Source organism: Bombyx mori, chromosome 8 (assembly GCF_030269925.1).
Source record: "Bombyx mori chromosome 8, ASM3026992v2".
Classification (NCBI taxonomy): Eukaryota; Metazoa; Arthropoda; class Insecta; order Lepidoptera; family Bombycidae; genus Bombyx; species Bombyx mori.
In genome coordinates, this window is record NC_085114.1 from 1,837,527 (window position 1) to 1,859,794 (window position 22,268).

Genomic DNA, 22,268 nt, shown 5'->3' on the forward strand with positions numbered 1-22,268 from the left:
TATTTCATTAGAAAAATTGGTACCCGCCTGCGGGATTCGAACACCGGTGCATCGCTTCATACGAATGCACCGGACGTCTTATCCTTTAGGCCATGACGACTTCAAACTCCATACAAATTTGTAAAATATAACGCTCGCACTAAGCAAACAGAACCGCAAGACACGGTACTCTTAACAACAATCTTTAAAAATACAACTGGAAGTTGCGTATTTCGTCTAAATAAAATTTCACTACAGAGATCTCTGACGATTATTAACAGTACTAGAGCTTAGTCGAACAAACATTAAATAATACCTATTTTTAATTATTTCTTAAAAAAATACTAAAAGTAAATAGAATTACATACTCGCTGAAGAAAAGCTAATTGCTCGTGTGGTATGCAAGGCGCTGAATTCAGACAATACTCTAACATTAAAACAGAAGATGTTTGGCGCTTTTCTGATACCAGCGATCCTATTATCGTGGAAATGAAAACCCGATTCAAACTTCCAGACCTCAAGATACTATTGGTTCTTTCTGCGCGAAAACTACAATGAGTGTCGAGAAATCATTTTTTTACAAAAATTGACGGGTATTTAATATTGTTACGCGGGTAAGGGTAACGCCATCTGTCATAGGATAGCAGAAACGAATATCAAAAGTACTAGTGACATCGAGAACGCTCGAGAATTATAAAATAGCGGAAACACATATCGAAACTACTCGCCCTAATGGGAATGTTCTCGATAATTGTAGAGATGTATTGTCGACTATAAAAGCGTTGCAGAGATTACACGAAGGCAGTTTGTAATCGGATCGACTAGAAGGGAAACAGCAAACGGATCACTTGAAGCGAAGCGGAAGAACGAATTATAAGGTGTTCCTTATAATTCCTTTATTTCTTCCCTTATTTATCCCGAACCCGTAACAATATTCAAACGTAGACGGACATCACATTCTCGGGCGTCCGATGACCACGAAAACTGTAGTACTGTGTCGAAATGTATTATACATATATATATATATATAAACGCCGATAAAAGTTGTTATAATTTAACATTATTATATAATTTATCGGTATTGTATTGGCTTCGAATAATAAATACCATTGACATCCTCAGTGAAATGTAAATCATAATAAAGTCCACTGAGTTTCTCGCCGGATCTTCTCAGTGGGTCGTGATTCTGATCCGGTGGTGCTTTCTGCGAAGCACTGCTCTTGCTAGGGCTAGTGTTTAGCACTTCTAGGATCAATTAGAAGAGAGCGAGGAGTTTGGTCCGCGTCCTCTTGTTCTTCCGAGGATCGCTGCAGTCCGACATAACCAGGTCCGTTACCCGCCGTGGCCGGTTATCCGTAAATTGTGATTGCCAGGTGTTAAAAAAAAATTAGCAAATTCTTTCAGCTAGAGCCCGTCGGCTTGCTTCCCCGTCCAGGCGTAGCTGGGACATCACCTTAGGCTATCAGCACACAGATAGCGAAAGAATATAATAATAAAAGTTACAATAACAGATTGACTGAGTTGTTGTCATACAGTTTTGTTCACTATTAACATTCATATTACATTCGAAGCCACTAACTCAAGTCTCGGGAAGCGACGTCATTGTTCAGAATTTTTAAAATATCAGCTAAATATTTTCGCGATTCGTTTTAATAGTTTACAGTCATTTCAATCCTCGAAAAGTTGCATCCCCAAATAAAACTAGAAACAAAAGTTTCTTTGAAGAAAATAGATGTTCATATTGCGAGTGCATCTATGGCGCGATGTGAGCGAATAGTCCGTCAAATGTAGCACGATACGCGGGACAGTCGGCAAATGTTAAGTTTTGTTCAAAAAAAAAGATCGATAATCGAAAATTGTTGATAAAAAAAAAAAAAACTTTTTCCTATTAACAACTGTCGCTCGGATCAATCTAAAGTTAACAAAGAGTGAATATAACAATTTTATTAACGTAATAAATGTAGAACAAATTCATATTAATAAATAGTAACCATTACTGTAAAATAAAAATACAAGATGTCAATTATATATGATATAACTACCGTGGAGTGGATTATCAGTCTGTTTTAAGAAAAATATCTCGTCTTCAGTTTTTTGTCCAAAACACCTTATTTCATTTATTAATAAATAATAGTTTAAAAAAAACTAACAAATTACGCTTTTATAGAATATCCAACTAAAAAATAGAAAATAAATTTTAATAAATTTGAATTAAAAATGGTGTAAGAAAAAATGATTTTATTGTAAAAAAAGCGTGGAGTGCTTTTTAGGATATTATTAAAATAGCCCTTCTATTCATAAAATATTTATAACTAGGTACTGATACCATGCACCCCACGCTTTTTTTTACAATAAAATAATTTCGTTCTTCGCCCACGTCTGGGCCTACCTATCAAAACTCAAAAAAAAAAGTTATGTATGTATATATCTTGTAAAAACATTACCTTAAAATTGTATTTTACACGGAATTTAAATTTTCAATATCTAGTCAAGATATAATTACTTAAAACAAATGATCAATCGCACCCCTTGATGAAACTATTTTTCATACAACCGTACAAGTCAAATTACTTAAAAAACTAGATTATATCATATTATATTATTACAGTTTTACTATTATGCTAATAATTTAGCGTATATTATTATGTAATATAACAATAAAACTTAGTAGGAATAAGTCTTCATTTGGTTTGGACGCACGGATGGTGAGATCTTTTCTGAAAAAAAAACGAAATTTCCAAAATTTACTTATTTTAAACCTCCTTTATTGCATTCGAAGGCTGACGAAGGTCAGACCAGTATGGTGGTGAGCATTCACCCATGTCAGGGGCGATTCAAGTAAATACAGTGTCTCCACCTCCTTTCCATAGATAGAAGTAGCCACCGACGAAGTCATTCGAGACAAAGCCAGGATTTGTCGTTTCGTATAAACTACATAGTTTATTTAAAGCAGACGACAAAGTGAAGATCTTCTACGTAGCGAATGCTTATTGCTCGGTGCATCGCCGTTCCCAATATGTGTAGTTTGTATTTATTCAATTTCCTTGATATTAGCTAGGTTTTCACTGGTTTTAGACCGTGTAATCTCGGACGTGTAGGTATCACCAAACTCCTCATTTCTGTCGGGATTATTAATGCTTTCCGGTTTGAAGGGTGACTGTCTATGCCTCAAGGTGGGTGAACATTCAGGCTGTAATGTCTGTGAGTTCCGGTAAAAACACCAAATGAACCCGTGAGCTCGTTAGAACGTCTATGCCATAAATATAAAAGCCACAACACACTACTGCTCCTCCAATCCACATCATAACCCACGACAAACTTGGTTCTGTCTTGTCTAGGTTGCCTTAGAGAATAGGGAATGATAGCCTTCTCTAGACACGATTGATAGGAATCAATGCGGCGCTCGCTTAAGCTCTGAAATGGCTGGACCGATTTTGACGGGACTTTTATTGGCATGTTGCTGATGTAATAAGGAGTAACTTAGGCTCGTTATATCTTAGAAAAAATCTGATATTATTTTCAAATAAAATAATGTTTTGTTAAATGGAACACGGACGAAGTGACGGGCACAGCTAGTTGTAAATAAATAATAGTTTAAAAAAACTAACAAAATACGCTTTTATTGAAAATCCGACTAAAAATTTGAAAATAAATTTTAATGAATTTGAATTAAAAATAGTGTAAAAAAAAAATGATTTTATTGTAAAAAGAGCGCGGGGAACATGGTATCAGTAGTTATAGATATTTTATGAACAGATATGAGTATTATGAGTAACATAGGTTATTTTGATAACATCCTGAAAAGCACCCCACGCTTTTTTTGCATTAAAATCATTTGTCAAATTTATTAAAAAAAAATTTTTATATTTTTTAGTTGGATTTTCTATAAAAGCGTATTTTGTTAGTTTATTTAAACTACTATTTATTTTTAATTTTTTAGTTGAATTTAATTTTTTTTTAATTTCATTCTTCTATTTTTTATTTTTAATATTGAATTGTCATCGGTTCTTAATGAGTATACCAAATTTCGAGTTAATCCGACGTTTGGAAGGGGGTCAAAATCGTGTTCAAAGATTCCGTTACAAACATACACATAAGCCTGAAGCTAATAAAAGCGTATTATTAAAATGTAAATAGAATGAACTCACCAGTTGTCTTGTTATTTGTCTATTAGCGAGAGACGTAGAACTTCATCGAGCGCCCGCTGTTCTGCCTCCAATTGCTGAGCTCTTGTGGCTTGTTCCTTCGCAGACAGAGCCAGCGCCTCCTGCAGCTCAGGGTCGGAGTCCATGGGCGGAGGAGTAGGCGGAGACATCGTCATCGTCGCCAGAGACGCCTCGATCGCCCTACGGAAGCTCTGGCAATGTAATCTAGCCTCTACTGTAATCCTTATTCAAGTGCCAAACATATATAGAGCTCTCAAAAACTTCGTCTAAGGCATATCGAATTAGTCTACCAAACGGTAGTCTAGATCAGGGGTGGCCAAACGGTAGATCGCAATCGACCGGTCGATCGTGGCAAGACAAAAAATAAATACATAGAACAGACTACGCAATGTAATCACCAATTGCTGCACGCATCGTCTTCATCTTGTATCATTTATTAATGACCATTACGTCACGTTATTTATCCTCTCTTCCACACAATAGTTCTCTTTTATTATATAACTAGTTGAGCGGGCAGACTTCGTAGTGCCTCAATTAATAAATAAAAGACCTAAACTTTTGTATAAAATAAACTTGAAACAAACAAAAGGAATTCGTCCGACGGCGACGGGGGACACATCAAATGAATAACAAAATTGTTATTTTTATTTAATTCCGAGCATTTTCATATTTATCTACCTTTTAAACCTTCTCTGGACTTCTACAAATAATTCAAGACCAAAATTAGCCAAATCGGTCCAGCCGTTCTCGAGTTTTAGCGAGACTAACGAACAGCAATTCATTTTTATATATATAGAAGATAGAAGAAGAAGATTTAATTTTTATGTAAATCTTTTTAATAAAAGAAAATATACTACTTATTTGTATACTGAACTACATTGTTTCACTAAATTTCAAGAAATGTCATTAGTAGATTGTAGAGTGTTACATCAATAAACAGTAGATCTTCGTTTTAATCAAGCTGGCCACCCCTGATCTAAAGTATGCAACAAAGTAGCTGTAAATTAGCAATGGCGGGAATCTAATCAAACAATAAATTATTTTAACTAATTACTTTAGTCTTAATGTATGAAAATACATAGAAATACGAATAAAATGTGATATTTATATCTTTTGGTATTTGAAATTCAAATCATAGGTCCAAATAGGATGTCGTAGAAGAAACGCCAAAAAAAAACAGAAAATTCTTTTCATCAAGACAAGAAGAGTCTTTTGTTCCTAAGGCACGTTGCAATGGATATGCCGTTGATGGAGATGATAGATGAATGGAGATATTGGGAGATATAACCCAAGGAAGTTTGACGTCCAAAACCCTTTGCAGCAAGATAAGAGGATGCGCTGCTACAACCCCACGTACTGTTTTTTTTTTATTGCTTAGATGGGAGGACGAGCTCACAACCCACCTGGTGTTAAGTGATTACTGGAGCCCATAGAGATCTACAACGTAAATGCCGCAACCCACTTTGAGATATGAGTTCTAAGGTCTGAGTATAGTTACAACGGCTGCCCCACCCTTCAAACTGAAACGCATTACTGCTTCACGGCAGAAATAGGCACGATGGTGGTACCGACCCGTGCGGACTCACAAGAGATCCTACCTAAAGTAACTGTGGGATATGGACAGCAAGAATGTTACAGGTGATAAGGCGTACTATACACACGGGCCACACGGAATCGTGGGTACTATTTTCTCGTGGAGCAGTCACGAAATCCAATTCGAACGATGGAAAATAATAAACCTTCAGGAATTATTGAATAAGCAATCATTTGGTAACTTACCCTACTTCAAGACATATGTCGCGCGAATGTCGATCGGAACACATCAAGATTTTTGTTTTGTTACGATTGGCAGTTTTTAGGATAATTTTTTTTGGGCGGATGTAAAATCAAACGTTTTGTTTAAAAATTAAAATATACCTTATACGCTACTAACACGTCATAGATTTACAGCAATGATTGGGAATATTACAAGTACCGCTGTCTGGTTTCTAAACTTGTAGGAGAAAACTTCGTTTTTTTTCGATTTTCACGACAGATTTAAGACTATTTTTGGTATTTATTATTTTTATTCTTTACATTCGACGATACGCATACTTTATAATTTTTGCGGCAACGGATGGACTAGGACAGAAAAAAAATATCCTAAAAATGTTCAATTTCAACATACATACAAAGTAGATACATATTACTAGAGAATAACAAGAAACAGGTTTGCATTACAGAAGACCGGATGATTTATTTTATTTATTAATTGAAGTTAGTAATTACCTTAATCAATTATTAGAAGAAACGTTCTAAAACAACATGGCAAATTTTAATTGAACTGATAAAAATATTTGATACATATAAATAGCTATTTAACAATGGATAACAATGATGTCAGCTCATTTTTAACCATAGATTTTCATTAAGAACATTGACTTAGCGGACGGCGCTGGTTTCTTCTATGGAATTATGAGGGTTTGCGAATTCCGACATACAGGAGCGCTTAGGCAACCAGAGGGTTAGTCACCATGAGCAGCGTCAAAATTATTGTCAACTTTCTGCTGTATCCACTTCTGGGAGATTTCGACTGCTGGACCGTTATGTCTAGTTCAACGTTCCCAAACTCATTTTGTCTACTGCCCACTTTGAGAATAAATTATTTTTTAGCGCCTCCCTTTTTTTAATCTACTTAAAAACCACTATAGCGAGAACTCATACAGTGTCTAAGAGTCCTCCTAGATGAAATCACAAATCGCCTCCAGAGCCTCTACACAACGCCCCTATCTTTTTTCTGTGTGTCTTACCGCCCCCTTTTAGACCTGCAGCGCCCACAAGGGGGCGTTATCGCCCACTTTGGGAAAGGCCTAGTTTAACAACCTTCTTCTTCTTTCTTCCCTGTTCCCATTATCTAGGGTCGGGTCTCCTCACTCTAAGGCGCCAGGTTGATCTGCCCTGGGTTGTCGGTTTTGGCAATTGGGCTTTCTTAAGGTGTCTTTCGATGTTTGACGACCAGGTCGATTGCGGGCGGCCTCTGCCTCTCTTTTGTTCTGGCAAGCTTAATGCGATTTTCACTTCATGGTCATGATATGGCCATACCATCTAAGGCGATTTTCCGTCATTTTGTCTGTAATTAATGCGACTTTGACAGTCTCAACTGCCTTGTTTAACAATCAAACGCCAATATTTCGTTAAACTATAGTAACTGTATGACTGATTGGAATTTATGACTTACAATTAATATTATTTTACTATCACTTAGGAAACTAACATTAACTCGTTCCCTTCTTGGCCGATCAGTAGCTATCTGGACATTGGAAGCAAGAATGGAAAACTGTGGTCAAAAGATCTGCCCATCGTCACAAGTGTGTTTAAAAACTGGACCTTAACTTCTATTGTGGTAACGACGAACCCGCCAGAAGCTAAAGGTGTTATAGTACTCACAAACACTGTGAGAAGTAGTCTGCCAGCAATGCTTTTTTATTTTTATTGCTTAGATGGATGGACGAGCTCACAGTCCACCTGATGTTAAGTGATTACTGGAGCCCATAGAGATCTACAACGTAAATGCGCCATCCACCTTGAGATATAAGTTCTAAGGTCTCAATTATAGTTACAACGGCTGCCAAAACGCAATACTGCTTCACGGCAGAAATAGACAGAGTGGTGGTACCTACCCGCGCGGACTCACAAGAGGTCCTACCACCAGTAATACTTACAATTCATCTTACCTCTGGCAGACAATTTCAATTAGTACACATCGAGTACTATATGCCATCAAGTAGACCAAGACTAATTCGTAATCATAAGTGTAATTAAGAGGGATTTTGCTTGATACCAGTTGAGGAAAGAATTACAATGTGGAGACGCCCGACAGAGAGAGATACGTTCAATGCAACAGTACTGGTAAACAGAGATACCGTGGAGGGTCATTATTTTCTTAAGAATTAAAAGATTTTATGAGAGGTTTGATCGTTTCAAAGTAGCTGATAGAAGGCATCCAATCAGACTAACTATCGGAATGTTTTCGTGTATGATTTGAACGAATGAAAAAGCATTTGAAATTTATTTAATTTGTATTATTGTAATGTGACTTGGGCAAAACTTTTAGGGTATCCTACCTATGTATGTATTGGGTATTACAATTTTGCTAACAAGGATTGTAAGGTCGTCAAATGATTTGCGTAAAGTTGTCGCGTCGAATTACGCGAACACTAGCGACGAAGGGCTCGGCGAGTAAATTAACCCACAGACACAGGCCACTGAGTTTCTCGCCGGATCTTCTCAGTGGGTCGCGTTTCCGATCCGGTGGAAGATTCTGGGAAGTACTGCTCTTGCTAGGGTTCGTGTTAGTAGCATCGTCAGGTTTGAGCCCCGTGAGCTCACCTACTAATTCGGCGAATCTAAAATAACCCTTATTTTAGTAAGAATAGGTAGGGAAAAAAGTAAAGTTACTGTTTATGTAGTTTTCACGGTTTTTGTATTTGGTAAAATTTTATCTTGTTTCGATTTTGAATAAACTATACCTATTCGAATTTGTATTTTTTGTTAGTTAACATATATGGGTGACTTTACTTGAATTACAAAAAATATATTTTAAAAGGCGCAAGTGAAATCGCGACCCTCGACTAGTTCAGAAAATAATAAGACAATGTCGTCTTCGAAACTGTGACAATTCTGATAAAAAATTTAAATTCAGCATCTTATCTCCCAGCTCCTCGCGACTATAATAATATTTATGCGTATATATTATGGCCAATTCGGCACTAAAATTTTCACTAAGCTGTTCGAGATTCAACAATAATGTCGTTCAAAACATTCAAATTAATAAGTGCTCTCGTATTCCTAACATTTAAGCGCGGTGTAGCCACGGAAGACTCGTCCGGGACCGTACCAAGCTTTTCATCAATAGCTGAAGCCCTCGGATACGATTGCATTGTTCACACGATCACAACGAAAGACGGTTACATACTCACTCTGTTCAATATACCGGGTAACAAAACCAGGCCGATTTTTTTTATGCACGGATTCGGAGATTCCTCACGCACGTTCATAGTCCGAGGGAACACATCTATGTTGGTATCCGTGGCCAAAGCCGGGTATGACGTGTGGGCCGGGAACATGAGGGGGAATGAATACTCCCGCGACCACGTGACGCTGAACGCAGATATAGACGTCGCGGCCTACTGGAATTTTTCGTACCACGAAGTCGGCGTGTACGATCTGCCCGCCCAAATCGATTACATACTGAACAAGACCCAACAAAATCGACTGAGTGTCATAAGTCATTCCCAAGGAAGCGCCGTATTCTTCGTGCTCTTATCCACTTACCCAGAGTACAATGAAAAGATTCGACCCCTAATAACACTAGGGCCTTTATCATACGCTCAAAACATACGACCTCCAGTTAGATTATTGATTCTAATCGCGCCCGTTTTGGAGGTAATATTCAAGGCATTAAACCAGTACGAGCTGTTTGATAGAACTACGAGACTCATCGTAGAATTGCTTTGCAGTCTCCGACCGTTCGGTGGTGAATTGTGCGAAGCCATACTGCTGAGCACGGCGGGACAAAGCGACGACACGTTCAAAGGAGGATTCATTCGCACGGTCATAAATTACTACCCGGTGAGCACTTCAGTTAAGAACAGCCTGCACGTTGCCCAAAACAGTAACAGCAGAAGGTTCGCCCAATACGATTACGGTCCGGCGGCGAACATCGCTAGATACGGCAACGCTCTTCCACCGGCTTACGATCTGAGCAAAGTGAACTGCAGCGTAGCAATTCTCATGGCCAAAAACGACAAGCTGTCGCCAATCGAAGATAACGTGATGTTAAATAATTCACTGCCTAATGTTGTCGTATATGAGTTTGTTGAACGGAGCCCAATGAATCATTACGACTTCGTGTGGGGCGAAGATATGTATTTGATCTTACATCCGTTTATTTTGAAATTACTAGAGCGGTATCAGTAATGTAAGTTTTTTTAAGAACCGATTTGCATGAACCATATTTGTTATAATTAATATATCTAGAATAAGTTTTTTATTATATCGTATGCAATGCACGTAGAATTCAATGCACCTACCATTATTTCCCCTGTATAAGCTTTGGTGAGTGATAGAGAATGCTTTGCCATTAAATCCGGCAATGTATTAAAATAGATAAAGTGTAATTAGCAAACAAATAAATAAATAAAATATTCTTGTCACCCTAAAAGCTGACTTTTATTGTAACAGTCGCTGTCCCGGAATGAAAAAATAAAAATAAAAACATAGATTCTTATGACACTCAAGTTTATTCAAAATGACCTCCGTGATTTTGAATACAGGCCTTCAATCTGCGCGGCCAGTCGTCTATCGCAGCACGAACGAGGTCCATGTCAATATCGGCGGCTGCCTTAATCAAGGATGTCTTGAGTGACTCCAAATTGGGATGAGGCTTTGAGCACGCCTTTTCCTCCAAGTGTTGCCATATCTTGTAATCTAACGGATTCAAATCTGGACTGGAGGAGGGCCAGTCTTCGTGCCGGATGAAGTAGATTTCACGCGCCGCCAGCCAGCCTTGTGTGCTCTTCGCTCTATGAGCTGGCGCCGAATCTTGTTGGAATACCCAGTGCCTCTTATTGAACATGGTATGAGAAACAGGTTCCACAAGGTTCGTCAAGACTGTATTTTGATACACAACTGCATTCGTTTTTACACCTTTCTCACAAAAATGTATCTCTGTTAAGCCCCAATAAGAAACTCCCAACCATACCATGAGCGAGGATGGAAAATGACCTCGTTGGACACGCGGAATACGGTTGCTCGCTTCTTCACTACTGTGTGCGTACACCTTATCATTTTGTTTGTTGTAGCTCTCTTCTACGGTAAAAATTTTTTCATCCGAAAAAAGAATTTCCCGATATTTTTTTCCCGCGTACCGCTTCAACAAAGCGCAGCATCTCTTCAGTCTCAGGTCCATTAGACGAGCATTCAAACGATGTCCTGTTTTTCTTCGATATGCCCGAAGCCCTAAGTCTTCATTTAATACCCTTTTCACCGTGGTTCTGCTTAACCCCATCTGAAGGGCCAACAGTTTCTGCTTACGTTTGGGATTTCTTTGAAATCGCGCCTTCACAGCTTTTATCACTGCTGGAGTCCTAACAGACCGAGGGCGACCACTTCTTGACCTGTCATCTACACTAGTCTTCATTGTATCGTTTGATGGTACGATAAACGAATCTTTTGGTTTTATTCAAATTTTTCAGTATGTTAAAAATTTGAATTGGCGCGTAACCGCAACGATGCAACGCAATAACTGCAACACGGTCTTCTTTAAGCGTCCACTCCATATTTAAAAATGAGTAAAATTCTAAGAGTATACTATTTTTATTTTCATGAACAATTCAAAATTCGAATTCAATAAACTTTTTTGCGGCCAGCATTCTAAAAGAAAAGTTTTTACTGTGTGACAATACTTATGACCTGACTAGGTATTACCGTTCATTTACTTGCGTTATGCTTACAACGTTAGGTTACAAACGGTAATACTCCCCCCGCACTAGCCAACCACGCTATGGCAGTCAGACGAATATATGGCGTTGTATGGGAGTCCGCGCACATAATCATCCCGGAACTCTTGGCTGCGGCAGCCAATACAACGCGCCTGTTGCCGCCAGAGCGAGTGTTGGCGAATGTATGAGGCTGATGTCAGTCCCCGCGCACTTGCTGTAGCAGGCAAATCCATATTCGTTTTGCCAAATGTTGTTATATGACACAGCATGCATTAAAAAAAACGGTATGAAAATCTTTACAATCGTTATAGAATAAGCCTTGTTGGTTGCTTGGGTTTTTTCAATAAAACTTCCACAATCGATTTTGTGCTTGTATTTCCGTTATACAGTGTTTTTTCTGAATTTTACGTTGCGAACAAGTTAGCTTGGCACGGCCATTAATTGAAGTGTTTTTAAAATTGTGTCGGTGAACATAAATAAAATTTCAATATTGCTCAGTAAAATTTCGTAGGCGTTAACACGCCTTTTGAGTGCCGTTCTAGAAAAAGAGCATGATTCTAGTCAGTTTCTTTTCTTTGATTTGCCTATTTTTAAGAGATAAAGTCCAAATCGCTCGACGAAAAAATCATAAATGGGCGTCAATTGGCTTCTATAACTGGCTGTTCAAATATTTCGGTTGCCGCAGCCAGGCTGCCTAGTGCGCGGGGAGCCTTAGGCAGTTATTTCTTTCTAGCTAATTCTTTGTGTACACGTTTTTAACGAGTTTTTTTAATAGTTTCCTACGTAAAAATATTAGTAAATTTATTGTTGATAAAATTTGCACGCCCCGTACTGGTTTGTGGTAGGGCATCTTATGAGTCCGCTCAGGCAGGTACCACCACTCTGCCTATTTCTGCCGTGAAGCAGTAATGCGTTTCGGATTGCAAGATGGTACAGCCGTAGTACACTAGACTGAGACCACGTTTAATAAAGTGAATGGAGGCAGTCTTATTGTAAGGTCTATGGACCCCGATAACCATTTAATATCCCGTGTGCCCTGAACTACGACCTCGCCAAACCGCCTATGCCAATAAAAATAACGAACTCCCAAGTTATGATTATGGTTTATATCTTGCAAGTACTTCACAGCTCATCTTAAACTACAACACAATATATTAATGATGTAAATATATACATGCCTATCTTACATATCTAATAAATAAATTCAAGAATGTTGTTTAATAAGAACTCAAGTATTAAAGTAATATTTATTATCACGAATACTTAAAAATGTGACGATACGATTGAAAATACATATCTAAAAAAATAAAAGTATTAAGAATTGAAAACAAAATGCACGTTCAATTATTATTAGTATACAAACAGCACGTCAGAACGTAAGGATTATTAAGAATGAAATTTGCATATCAATATGAACAATACAGTAAAACGTTTATTATTGTTTAAATATTCGTTATAAAATCAGCTGAAATAGTGCATCTCGATGCTCTGAACGTATTGTATGGTATGAATTTGTTATGGAATATATGGTACAGCTTAGCCTTTTAAGGCTGTCCAGTGTTGAAGCGTTTGCAGGTTGTCTGGTAAGACTATTAGTGACGAAACTGTGGTGCGTTTGTGGATCCCGTTCACGAACGAATGTATATACAGCGTGTAAATGCTACTCCACGTTTTTTGCTTTTGTTCTCACAACAAATACGTATCTACTAGCCTTTTTTTTAACGCTGGGGAATCCATTTATTGATACCCGGTCGAGGAGGGTAACGGACCGGGTTATGTCGGACTGCGGCCCCTCCTAACGGATGTCGGAATAGCGGCATCGCTCTATACGAGTAAACCAGCCGTCTTACCCTTTAGGTCACGGCTTATACGCCTTGCACTGTGCTCCGAGAGATGTTCTAGTGGCTGGTAGACGCGCTTCCTGCTGTATCTGCATGGCGATGCATGCTGTCAATCCAAACCATGCCTTATTGTAGTTGAAATAAGAGGGCAACTCTACTGTGTACGAACAGTTTCAGCATGAACTGGTCTAGTTTATTTGAACAGAGGTTCTTGACTTGTGACAAAAAGTTTACTCTCCGAGAAGTAAGTAATTTGTTGCCTGAGGTCCGGCAGTAGCAAAATGTTAAGAGGTCTTCTTATTGCTCCTCGGAGTACCTGCCGACTCGATTAGCCCGACTTGTGCAAATTGCACTACTTGCACGTTATTGAAATGCAGAGGGAAAACCGTAATGGAACCGGTTAAAACTGATTATTGTGAAACTTCAGCATCAATGGTTATCGTATTAGAGTAGAAGTAGTTACCGGCCTATTCGGTATTCCTTCCATCCAAAAGCTAGAGAATCCTGGTGAAACTTGAAAGGCCTCCGGGCCACCAGTAGTCCTTCCTTCAGACAAAAAAGCTAGCGCTTCATTTGCTAACTCCCGCGATTTCATAAATGTCCTCTATTATCTGCCAAACCCCGCTTTGGAAATGGCCTCCCTATACCTTACGTGAATTTATACCAAAACCAAAATACACAACAACCAAATTATGTGTTGTGTTAGTAACTCGATAACAAATCAAATATGAATGGAAACAAATATCTGTTAGCGTTCCTTCCCCATACGAAGTCAAAGTGGTTAATTTTATTTGGTTTCAATACTCTGTATTCCACTACATTATCCAACTCATCTCGTAGTCTCTTCGTATCCTTCACAACGACTATTTTATCGTTATTTCCCGCAAAAATAGCCACTTTCATGGTCACCGCACTGATATTATACGCCGGAGGTACCTTGGCTCCGTATACACGAAGATTTTCTTTGACTCCGGCATCATAACGTGCGAAACGTTTGTATTTACCCGACTTTTTTTTTTTTTTTTTTTCTCGGGGGGAAATCCTCATGGACTACCTTCGCCTAGGGAAAAGCGAAGGGGCGTGCCGGACTCCTACCGGCTAAAACCACCCCGGTGTCCACCCACACGTGCGCGCAGGGCCGCGGGAATCCAAAATTCTTCCGCAGCCCCACACCAGTGCTGGCCCGGTCTATCCAGGCCTCGTCTCCTGCACGGAGTAGTGAGGCGTTCAGCTACTCCGTGCATCGCCTCAGAGGCACGCGCCGACACCCGCATGCGCCTCCGTCTCAGGTCCATCGAATAGGGGGCGAGGGCTTTCCCAAGTCCCTCGCCCCTGGACCCATTCATGGGGGGCGGAAAAGGGCATTGTCCGCCCTTGTCCTGCGCCCGGTGCGCCTTCTGCGGCCGGGAAAGGGAGTCGAGATCTCCCTCTCCCGTTCCGCAGTTTCCTTCTGCGACATCACGTCCTCGCAGAAGGACACCACCGCGTCCCACGACTCTGCGCTGCCGACCATCCTCCGCACTACGGCCGGCAGCGACAGATCGCTTCCTACTTCATTTGTGAGGACACGGCGCTGCTCTTCCCAAGCTACACACTCGGCGAGCGTGTGTTGCGCCGTGTCCTCCCCGCAGTGGACGCAGTGGTGGCACCGAGCGTCCGGCTCCCTGTCTATGCGGCACAGGTACTTGCCGAAGCAACCGTGCCCCGACAGCACCTGTGTCACCCTAAACGACAGGGATCCGTGCCTTCTCCCGAGCCAGTCGTCGAGTACTGGCCGGATCGCCTCGACGGTTGCGAGGCCGGCGGTAGGGCGCAGAAGCCTTTGCCGCCATTCCGCCACCAAGGCCAGACGGAGCTCCTCTCGGCGCAGCGCGATCTGCCGCTGCACCAGCCTCGAGCCCCGTGCCCGCTCTTCCTCGCGCCATCGATATAATGACGCGAGTACTTTCGCCTCTAGGTCCCAGGGCGGGGATCCGGCCAGGACGCAAGCCGCCTCGTAGGAAATCGTGCGGTACCCGCGGATGACTCTGACGGCCATCACCCTCTGCGGCTTACGCAGAATGGCGAGTGTGCTGGCCGTCATGTCCATCGCCCACACAGGGGCCCCATACAGGGCCATGGACCGCACGATTCCCACGTACAACCGCCTACAGGCGGCGCTCGGGCCCCCCAAATTGGGAAGCAACGTTGAAAGCGCGCCCGCTGCACCCATCAGCTTGGGCACCAGCCGCCGGAAGTGGGGCCCGAATTCCCATCGGCTGTCGAGCACCAATCCCAGATACTTCATGGTGGACTCGACAGCTATCCGGGTCCCACTTACCACGATGTGTGATCCCGGCGCCGGCGCACGTCGGGGGCCATGAAACACCATAGCCTCCGACTTGTTTAGGGCCACCTCCAGGCCCAGGCGCCGGATGCGGTTCACCACCAGTGACACCGCAGCCGCGGCTATCAACGTCGCTTCCCTGTGCGAGCTCCCCCGGGCAGTGACAAGCGTGTCGTCCGCATAACACGTCAAGTTGGCGCCCGACGGGAGCTCGCCTCTCAGCACCCAGTCGTAGCCGATGTTCCACAGGAGCGGTCCCAAGACCGATCCCTGTGGAACACCGCACGACATGAGGTGCCGACCGGCACCGTCACGTCCCCGATAAGTGACGCATCTACCCTCCAGATAAGCCCCTACCGTGCGGCGGAGGTAGGGAGGCACGCGATGGTATTTCAGAGCCTCCCGAATACAACTCCAGGGTAGGGTGTTGAAAGCGTTGGAGATGTCTAAAGACACCGCCAGTACCACCCCACCCCGGGACACCGTCTCCTCCGCCAGGGCCCTCACGCGCATGATGGCGTCTATGGTGGAGCGCCCCCGACGAAAACCAAATTGGTTGTCATCCAGGTCCGGCCCCTCCCTGCACAAGTGGCTGACGAGGCGATCTGCGATAATGCGCTCAAAAAGTTTGCCCGCTTCATCGAGCAGCACTATGGGCCGATACGCGGACGGCGAGTCCGCGGGGCGCCCCTCCTTCCTGAGCAGGACCAGCTTCCCCTCCTTCCATACACTAGGAAACTGACCCTGCTCGAGACATGCCGTGAAGAGCCCCCTCAGCTGGGGCTCTAGCTCCTTCAGAGCCAGGACGAGTGCTCGACCAGGAACTCCGTCGGGTCCCGGGGCCGTGTTCTTAGACCGGAGTCGCGACACGGCCGCTCTCATCTCTGCTTGCGTCACCTCGGGGACATCGGTGCTTTCCTCTTCTCGAGAGTCTGTGGCTGAGGGTGAAGCCATCGCCGGGGAAACGTATTCCGCTCGCTCAGGGAAGAGGGCCGATACAACCGCTTCTAGCAACTGGGGTTGCATGCTTTGCGCCAGTGGAGGCGCCCAGGCACGCAACTTGCCCCGTACCCAACGGTAGGGGCGCCCCCACGGATCCCGATCTAGGGACCCCAGCAGCTCCTCCCTGGCACGCGACTTAGAGTCGCCGATGGCCAGCCACAGAGTCTCCTTAGACGCGCGGTACGCCTCATACAGCGCGTCTTCCTCGACGGAATCCCGTCGACGTCGTCTCCGGTATCGCGTGTACCGGCGGCGAGCCGCGACGCACTCAACGCGCAGCCGCGCGATCTCGTCGGTCCACCAGTACACCTGGCGCCTTGCGGACTGTTGGTGGACACGGGGCATGGACGCGTCGCAGATCTGCGTCATCGCCCCTCGAAACCACAGCGCCACCGCTTCGACGTCGACGGGACCGTTCATTGTCGACTCCCAAATCCAGGACTGGACTAAGGCAGCTTCCTCGAGTAGCTCCTTGTCGATGCGCTTAAGTGCCCAGCGTGGGCCGTCGTTAATCGGGGCTGTTGGCTGGCGGCCGCTCGCGGTCTGGGCAGAGACGTCGAACCGGATATACCGATGGTCCGACAGCGTCTCCACCTCCACGGCGACACGCCAGTCGCGGACTCGGCTGGCGACAGAGGGGCTAGCAAACGAGACGTCCACTATCGAGCCGCCCCGCTGCCGCACGCACGTGTATTCCGAACCCCGATTCAGGACGACCAGACCAGTTGTCACCGCCCACTCTTCTAGCACCTCGCCCCGATGGTCAGTGACCGGAGATCCCCACGCCGATGACTTGGCGTTGAGATCCCCGAGCACCAGAACGGGACGAGGGTGATAGCGGCCTACGACGGCGCCCAACTCGACGAGGAACCCCTCAAAGTCGGCGAGACTCTTGTTGGGAGAAAAATACGCCCCTACAATGCCGATACCGTCCGAGACCGCAGCAACCCAGCCGCGGCCCCGAGACGGGTTGATCAGAGTCTGGCCGATAATGGCCACCAAGCCGTCAATGCTCCCCAGCCAGTTGTCACGGGCGGGGACAAAGTACGGTTCGGCGACCACAGCCACGTGGATCGACCACTCTGCCATGCTCTGGAGTAAAATATCCTGAGCTCTGGCACAGTGATTGATATTGCCCTGGAGGAAATGGAATTGTGCCATTATTGACATTCCATTCCTTCGGCAACGGTCCTGGGCCGGGAGTCGGCTACGGAGCTACTAGCCTGCGGGGGTGGCGAGGTTTCCCCGGCAGGTTTTGAGTTCCTCTTCTTCTTCTTGGCCTTGCTGGCTGGTGCGCCACAGGCTCCTCCACCCAGCCTGTGTCCCGCTGGCTTCCCTGCAGCTGAACACAAGCTGCAGTTGAGCGCCGCGGAACACTGAGCCGCCTTGTGGCCGGGCTGACCGCAGCGATAACAAAGGTCACTGCGGTCAACTTCAGCGGTGCACTTTGCCCGGACGTGCCCCTTATCCAGGCACCGGAAACACCGCAAAGCCCGGGGCTGCAGAAGTTTCACCCTCGCTGCAACCCAGCCAACCAGCAATCTGCCGCTTAAGGCGATCTTTTTCGCCGACGCTACAGGGCACCGAACCCAGGCCACGCCGAGTCCGGTGGCGTCGGTGCGTATATCGCCGGCCCGCACCTTGTCCGATGGACACTCTCCACTTCGGGCAACGGCCGCTACTACCTCCTCAGAGGTCACGGAGTCATCCAGGCCAGTAATCCGCACCTCTGCGGTTTTCATTGGCCTGGAGACCCGGACGTCCTCGGGGCTGAGGACCTCCCTCATCTTGGCGGCCAGAGCGTCCGCCTTTTCGGCACTGCCACTCGTAGTACTTGCCACCTCGAACAACCGTGCACCCGTGGCAGCCTGCCTGTGGGTGACGGCCTGAAGACCAAGATCTGATAATTTGATCTTGGCCTTTGCTTCGGCGATGACCGACTGGTACGTTACGCCGCGCTCCGCAGCTCCAGGCTGTAGCGTGAGCGTCACAGCTTCGGAACGCGGAGCACGTATCGCCGGTCCTTTGCGACCGCCTTTGGCAGCCCGCCGCGCAGGCTGCGCAACCGCCTTTGCGGTTTGGCCGGGGGCATGCGTTGCTGCTGAGGCCGCCTTGGCGACCCTGCGTGCCTTCTTGCGGCCCACGACTGTAACCCAGGTCTCACCCTTAGACCCAGCAGTCGTGGGCTGATCGCTCGATGGGGCTCCCTCGACGGGCTTTTTAACACCCTCCGCGGGCTTCCCCTCCCTAGGCTTAGGTCTCGGCGGCTCCTCAGCCCTCCGCCGTGTATCGGCCGCTAGTGGCGGACGGAGGATTTCCGCAGGGAGGCGCCGAGAAATTGCCTCCATACGAGCATTGACCATGCTCCCGCACTGGAGCATACAGAGCCGGACAATGCGCTCGACCTCGTCGTCGGTATGAGTGCTTGTCGGTCTCGGTGCGGGAGCCGGGGCCACTACCGATGCGGCATCAGTGGACGTACGCCGCTGCTGCTGCTCGCTCAACGCAGTGACTCGTCGCCGGAGGTCCTCCATATCATTTCGGAGACGGCTGTTTTCCTCCTGCAACTTCGCAACCTCGTCAGAGGCCGTCCTGTTGAGGAGGATGCCAATCGCCTCCTTAATGTCCGCGGCAGCTTCTTTCAGACCGCGGGTAAACGTGCCCTTAAGGCTGCCGGATTTGGTGGCAACCTTCAGGACTAAGTCCACCCCGTCCAAGGCAAGCTGACTTAGGGCCACCGCAGATGGTTCCCCCCCTTCCGCCGCTAGAGTAGCGCGTCGCTCGCGAGCGCGTCGGGCCATTTCCGACACTTCGTCGGCCGCGACAGCTTTGCGTTGCTCTCTTCGGGCGGCGTTGATCTCCGCCTTTGAGCTCCCTAGCGAGGCACAGCTCTCGCCACCAGGGTCCTCGGTAGTGACCCCCATGTCACTATCTGCTTTGCTGGCAGCCGGAGTATTGGAGCACACGAACCTACCCTGTGCGTTCCTCCGCGGCCGTGAAGCACTCACTCCTCTCGAAGCCTGCCGACCTCTCCTCGTGGTCGGTAATTTCTTGGGGGGCAGCAAGCCTTCCTCATCTGAGGACAGATCCACCGACCCATCTCCCACTGGAGCATTGTCGCGTGAGCGTTTTCTAACGGAAGACGACCCACGCGGTCCTCCGTCAATATTTTCAAAATAACTGCTTCCAGTATTATTATCAGCAACAGGGGCCTGGTCGCCTACTCCTGCGCGTCCATCGGTAACCAATTTATCACTCGCAGGCCCGGGTACCTGCGAGCGCCGGGCGTCAGCCGGGTCGCATGACAAATCTCTCTCATAATTAGCCATTTTCATATTAAAAAATTGGGTGGTACGCACATAACTTCCCCAAGGCGATGTGGCCGCTCTTTTTGGGAGGGTGTTTGATCCTCCCGAGGCCCGCAGATGCCTCCGGTGCAGGATATACCGCCCGCTGGTCGGTATCTACAAGCAAAATTTTTTTTTTTTTGGGTTTTTTTTTTTTTTTTTTTTTTTTTTTTTTATGTATATGAAGTAGCTAAAGTAAACGAAACTAAAGTAACTTAAACTAGCCACCACCCGGCACCGTGGTTTAATCACCTCGCCACGGATGCCCCTAGGCCGCAGGTTGAGGAGCAACCCACGGTCTTCTCCACCTCGATCACCGCGACGTACACGTAGCGGAGACCCCTAGGCCACGAACTGTAAAACAGCCCGTGGTCTACCCTTCCTTGCTCCCTAGTCGTGTACTCTGCAGCTGCAGAGCGCAGATAGAGAGCCCTCGGGAGCGACTCCTCCGCCCCGGCAGAAATTCGCCGTGGGCAACAATCTCCTCTTTCTCACCCCTCACGAGGAGATTGTTGCCCACGCCCAGGGTGCACCGGCCCAGCGCCTGCTCGTCCTCTCAAGAAAACAAAAGGACCAGCAGCCACTGAACACTCGGGGAGGTTTTCTGCCAGGCACCCCGTATTTACCCGACTGCGCCAAGTGAATGAAGTTTTTCCTTGAGGTACCACTGGTAACATGACCTATAACGACCGGCAAGAATTCACGCTCTAGTTCTGCCCTATCGTAGCCACCTATGTAAAATATAATCAATTCAGCGCATAAAATATATCCAGGCAGACCAATCGGACAAACTTTTCGTAAAATTTTAAACAGGATGGTTGAATCCGCAAGTATTTCCTCTTGCCCAGTACCTTTCAACAAATAGTTGTTAAGGGGAGATAGCACAGCCAGTATTCTTGTCGGCAATTTAATATTGTCAAGGTGAACAGCCGGTGCTAACGAAATGAAAATCCTGATTTTTTTGTTATATTGTGGCAACATTGACGTCATTGCAAAGAAAATATTGTTGCCCAGGGAATGACCGATACCATAGATCCGTGTCTGGCCGGTGTGACCCAGGATGTAGTCGATAGTCGCAGGTAGATCGTACAACGCCATTTCGTGGTAACTGAAGTTCCAAAATTCAGGATCTTTGTCGGGATTCAGAGTAACGTGTCTCCGGGAATGTTTGTTTCCTCTCATGTTTCCCACCCACACGTCGTAGCCAGTGTTCGCGAGGGATATGGCCATTGATCTGTTGCCTCTGATGATAAAAGTATCGGCAGAATCGAAGATGCCGTGCATCATGAGTACCGGCCGTTTCTTATCTCCCGGTAAATGAAATAACTTGGTGATATAACCATCCTCTGACTCGATGTAATGCTCTTCGCACGGATGCCCGTACTTCTTGGCGAGACCGTTGAAATCAAGGTTAGCGTCTTCGGGTACTTCAATGGACACTAAATTCCCTACCGGATCCAAACCGTACGATTTTACGAAATCGTTTTGTTCAATGGCAATGTCTCCTGGAATGCTTTCCAAGATCGGTGAGTCTATAAGTGAATTAGAAACTTTATTTAAAAAGGCGACGAGTAAAATGAACGCAATTTTAAAAATCAGACTCGGAAATATCATGATTAGAAACTGTTACGCTCGCGTATCGACTGAAACCGATATAAGAAATGATGCGGTTTTACAGTGAAGCGGTTATATGAATGTGAACTCTGTAAAACTTGTCTGTTTTCTTTTATTGTCAATTTAAGTCACCTTCTGTTATTTGTTTTTTATGCTCACTCTGACACATGTGGTGTTAAATAAAGAGATATATTATTATCTTTTTGTTAGCTGCGCTTGTATGAATGCGTGTTGCGGAATCTTTGAATTTCCCCCCACTTCAAAGCGTCGGAATAAATTTAAATTTATTTAGCCCTAAGAGCCAATAACAGTAGCAGCATATTAAGGGATAGGCGATTTTTAATACCCAAGGAGACAAGGTTTTGGGTCAGGTACAAGTTTAAGATGCGTACTAAGACGTGCATTGCTAACCTATTCTAAGCTATAGCTTTTTTTTTATTTATTTTTTATTGCTTATATGGATGGACGAGCTCACAGCCCACCTGGTGTTAAGTGGTTACTAAAGCCCATAG

General features: G+C 45.1%; 2 protein-coding genes and 1 long non-coding RNA gene across 3 annotated transcripts; 1 reads left to right on the forward strand and 2 right to left on the reverse strand.

The window, feature by feature from the left end:
• Positions 1-1,905: 1,905 nt before the first annotated feature.
• Positions 1,906-4,953, reverse strand: LOC134199226 (uncharacterized). The gene is made up of 2 exons (XR_009973610.1): positions 4,128-4,953; positions 1,906-2,696 (listed from the first exon to the last, which is right to left on the reverse strand). It is a non-coding gene; the product is annotated as an uncharacterized LOC134199226 (long non-coding RNA).
• A 3,620-nt stretch (positions 4,954-8,573) lies between these two features.
• Positions 8,574-10,347, forward strand: LOC101739454 (lipase 1). The gene has a single exon (XM_038012565.2). The coding sequence runs from the start codon at positions 8,931-8,933 to the stop codon at positions 10,101-10,103; it is 1,173 nt and encodes a 390-aa protein (XP_037868493.1). The 5' UTR covers positions 8,574-8,930; the 3' UTR covers positions 10,104-10,347.
• Positions 10,348-20,329: 9,982 nt separating this feature from the next.
• LOC134199221 (lipase 1-like) lies at positions 20,330-21,877 on the reverse strand. The gene has a single exon (XM_062669593.1). The coding sequence runs from the start codon at positions 21,754-21,756 to the stop codon at positions 20,641-20,643; it is 1,116 nt and encodes a 371-aa protein (XP_062525577.1). The 5' UTR covers positions 21,757-21,877; the 3' UTR covers positions 20,330-20,640.
• Between the last annotated feature and the right edge of the window lie 391 nt (positions 21,878-22,268).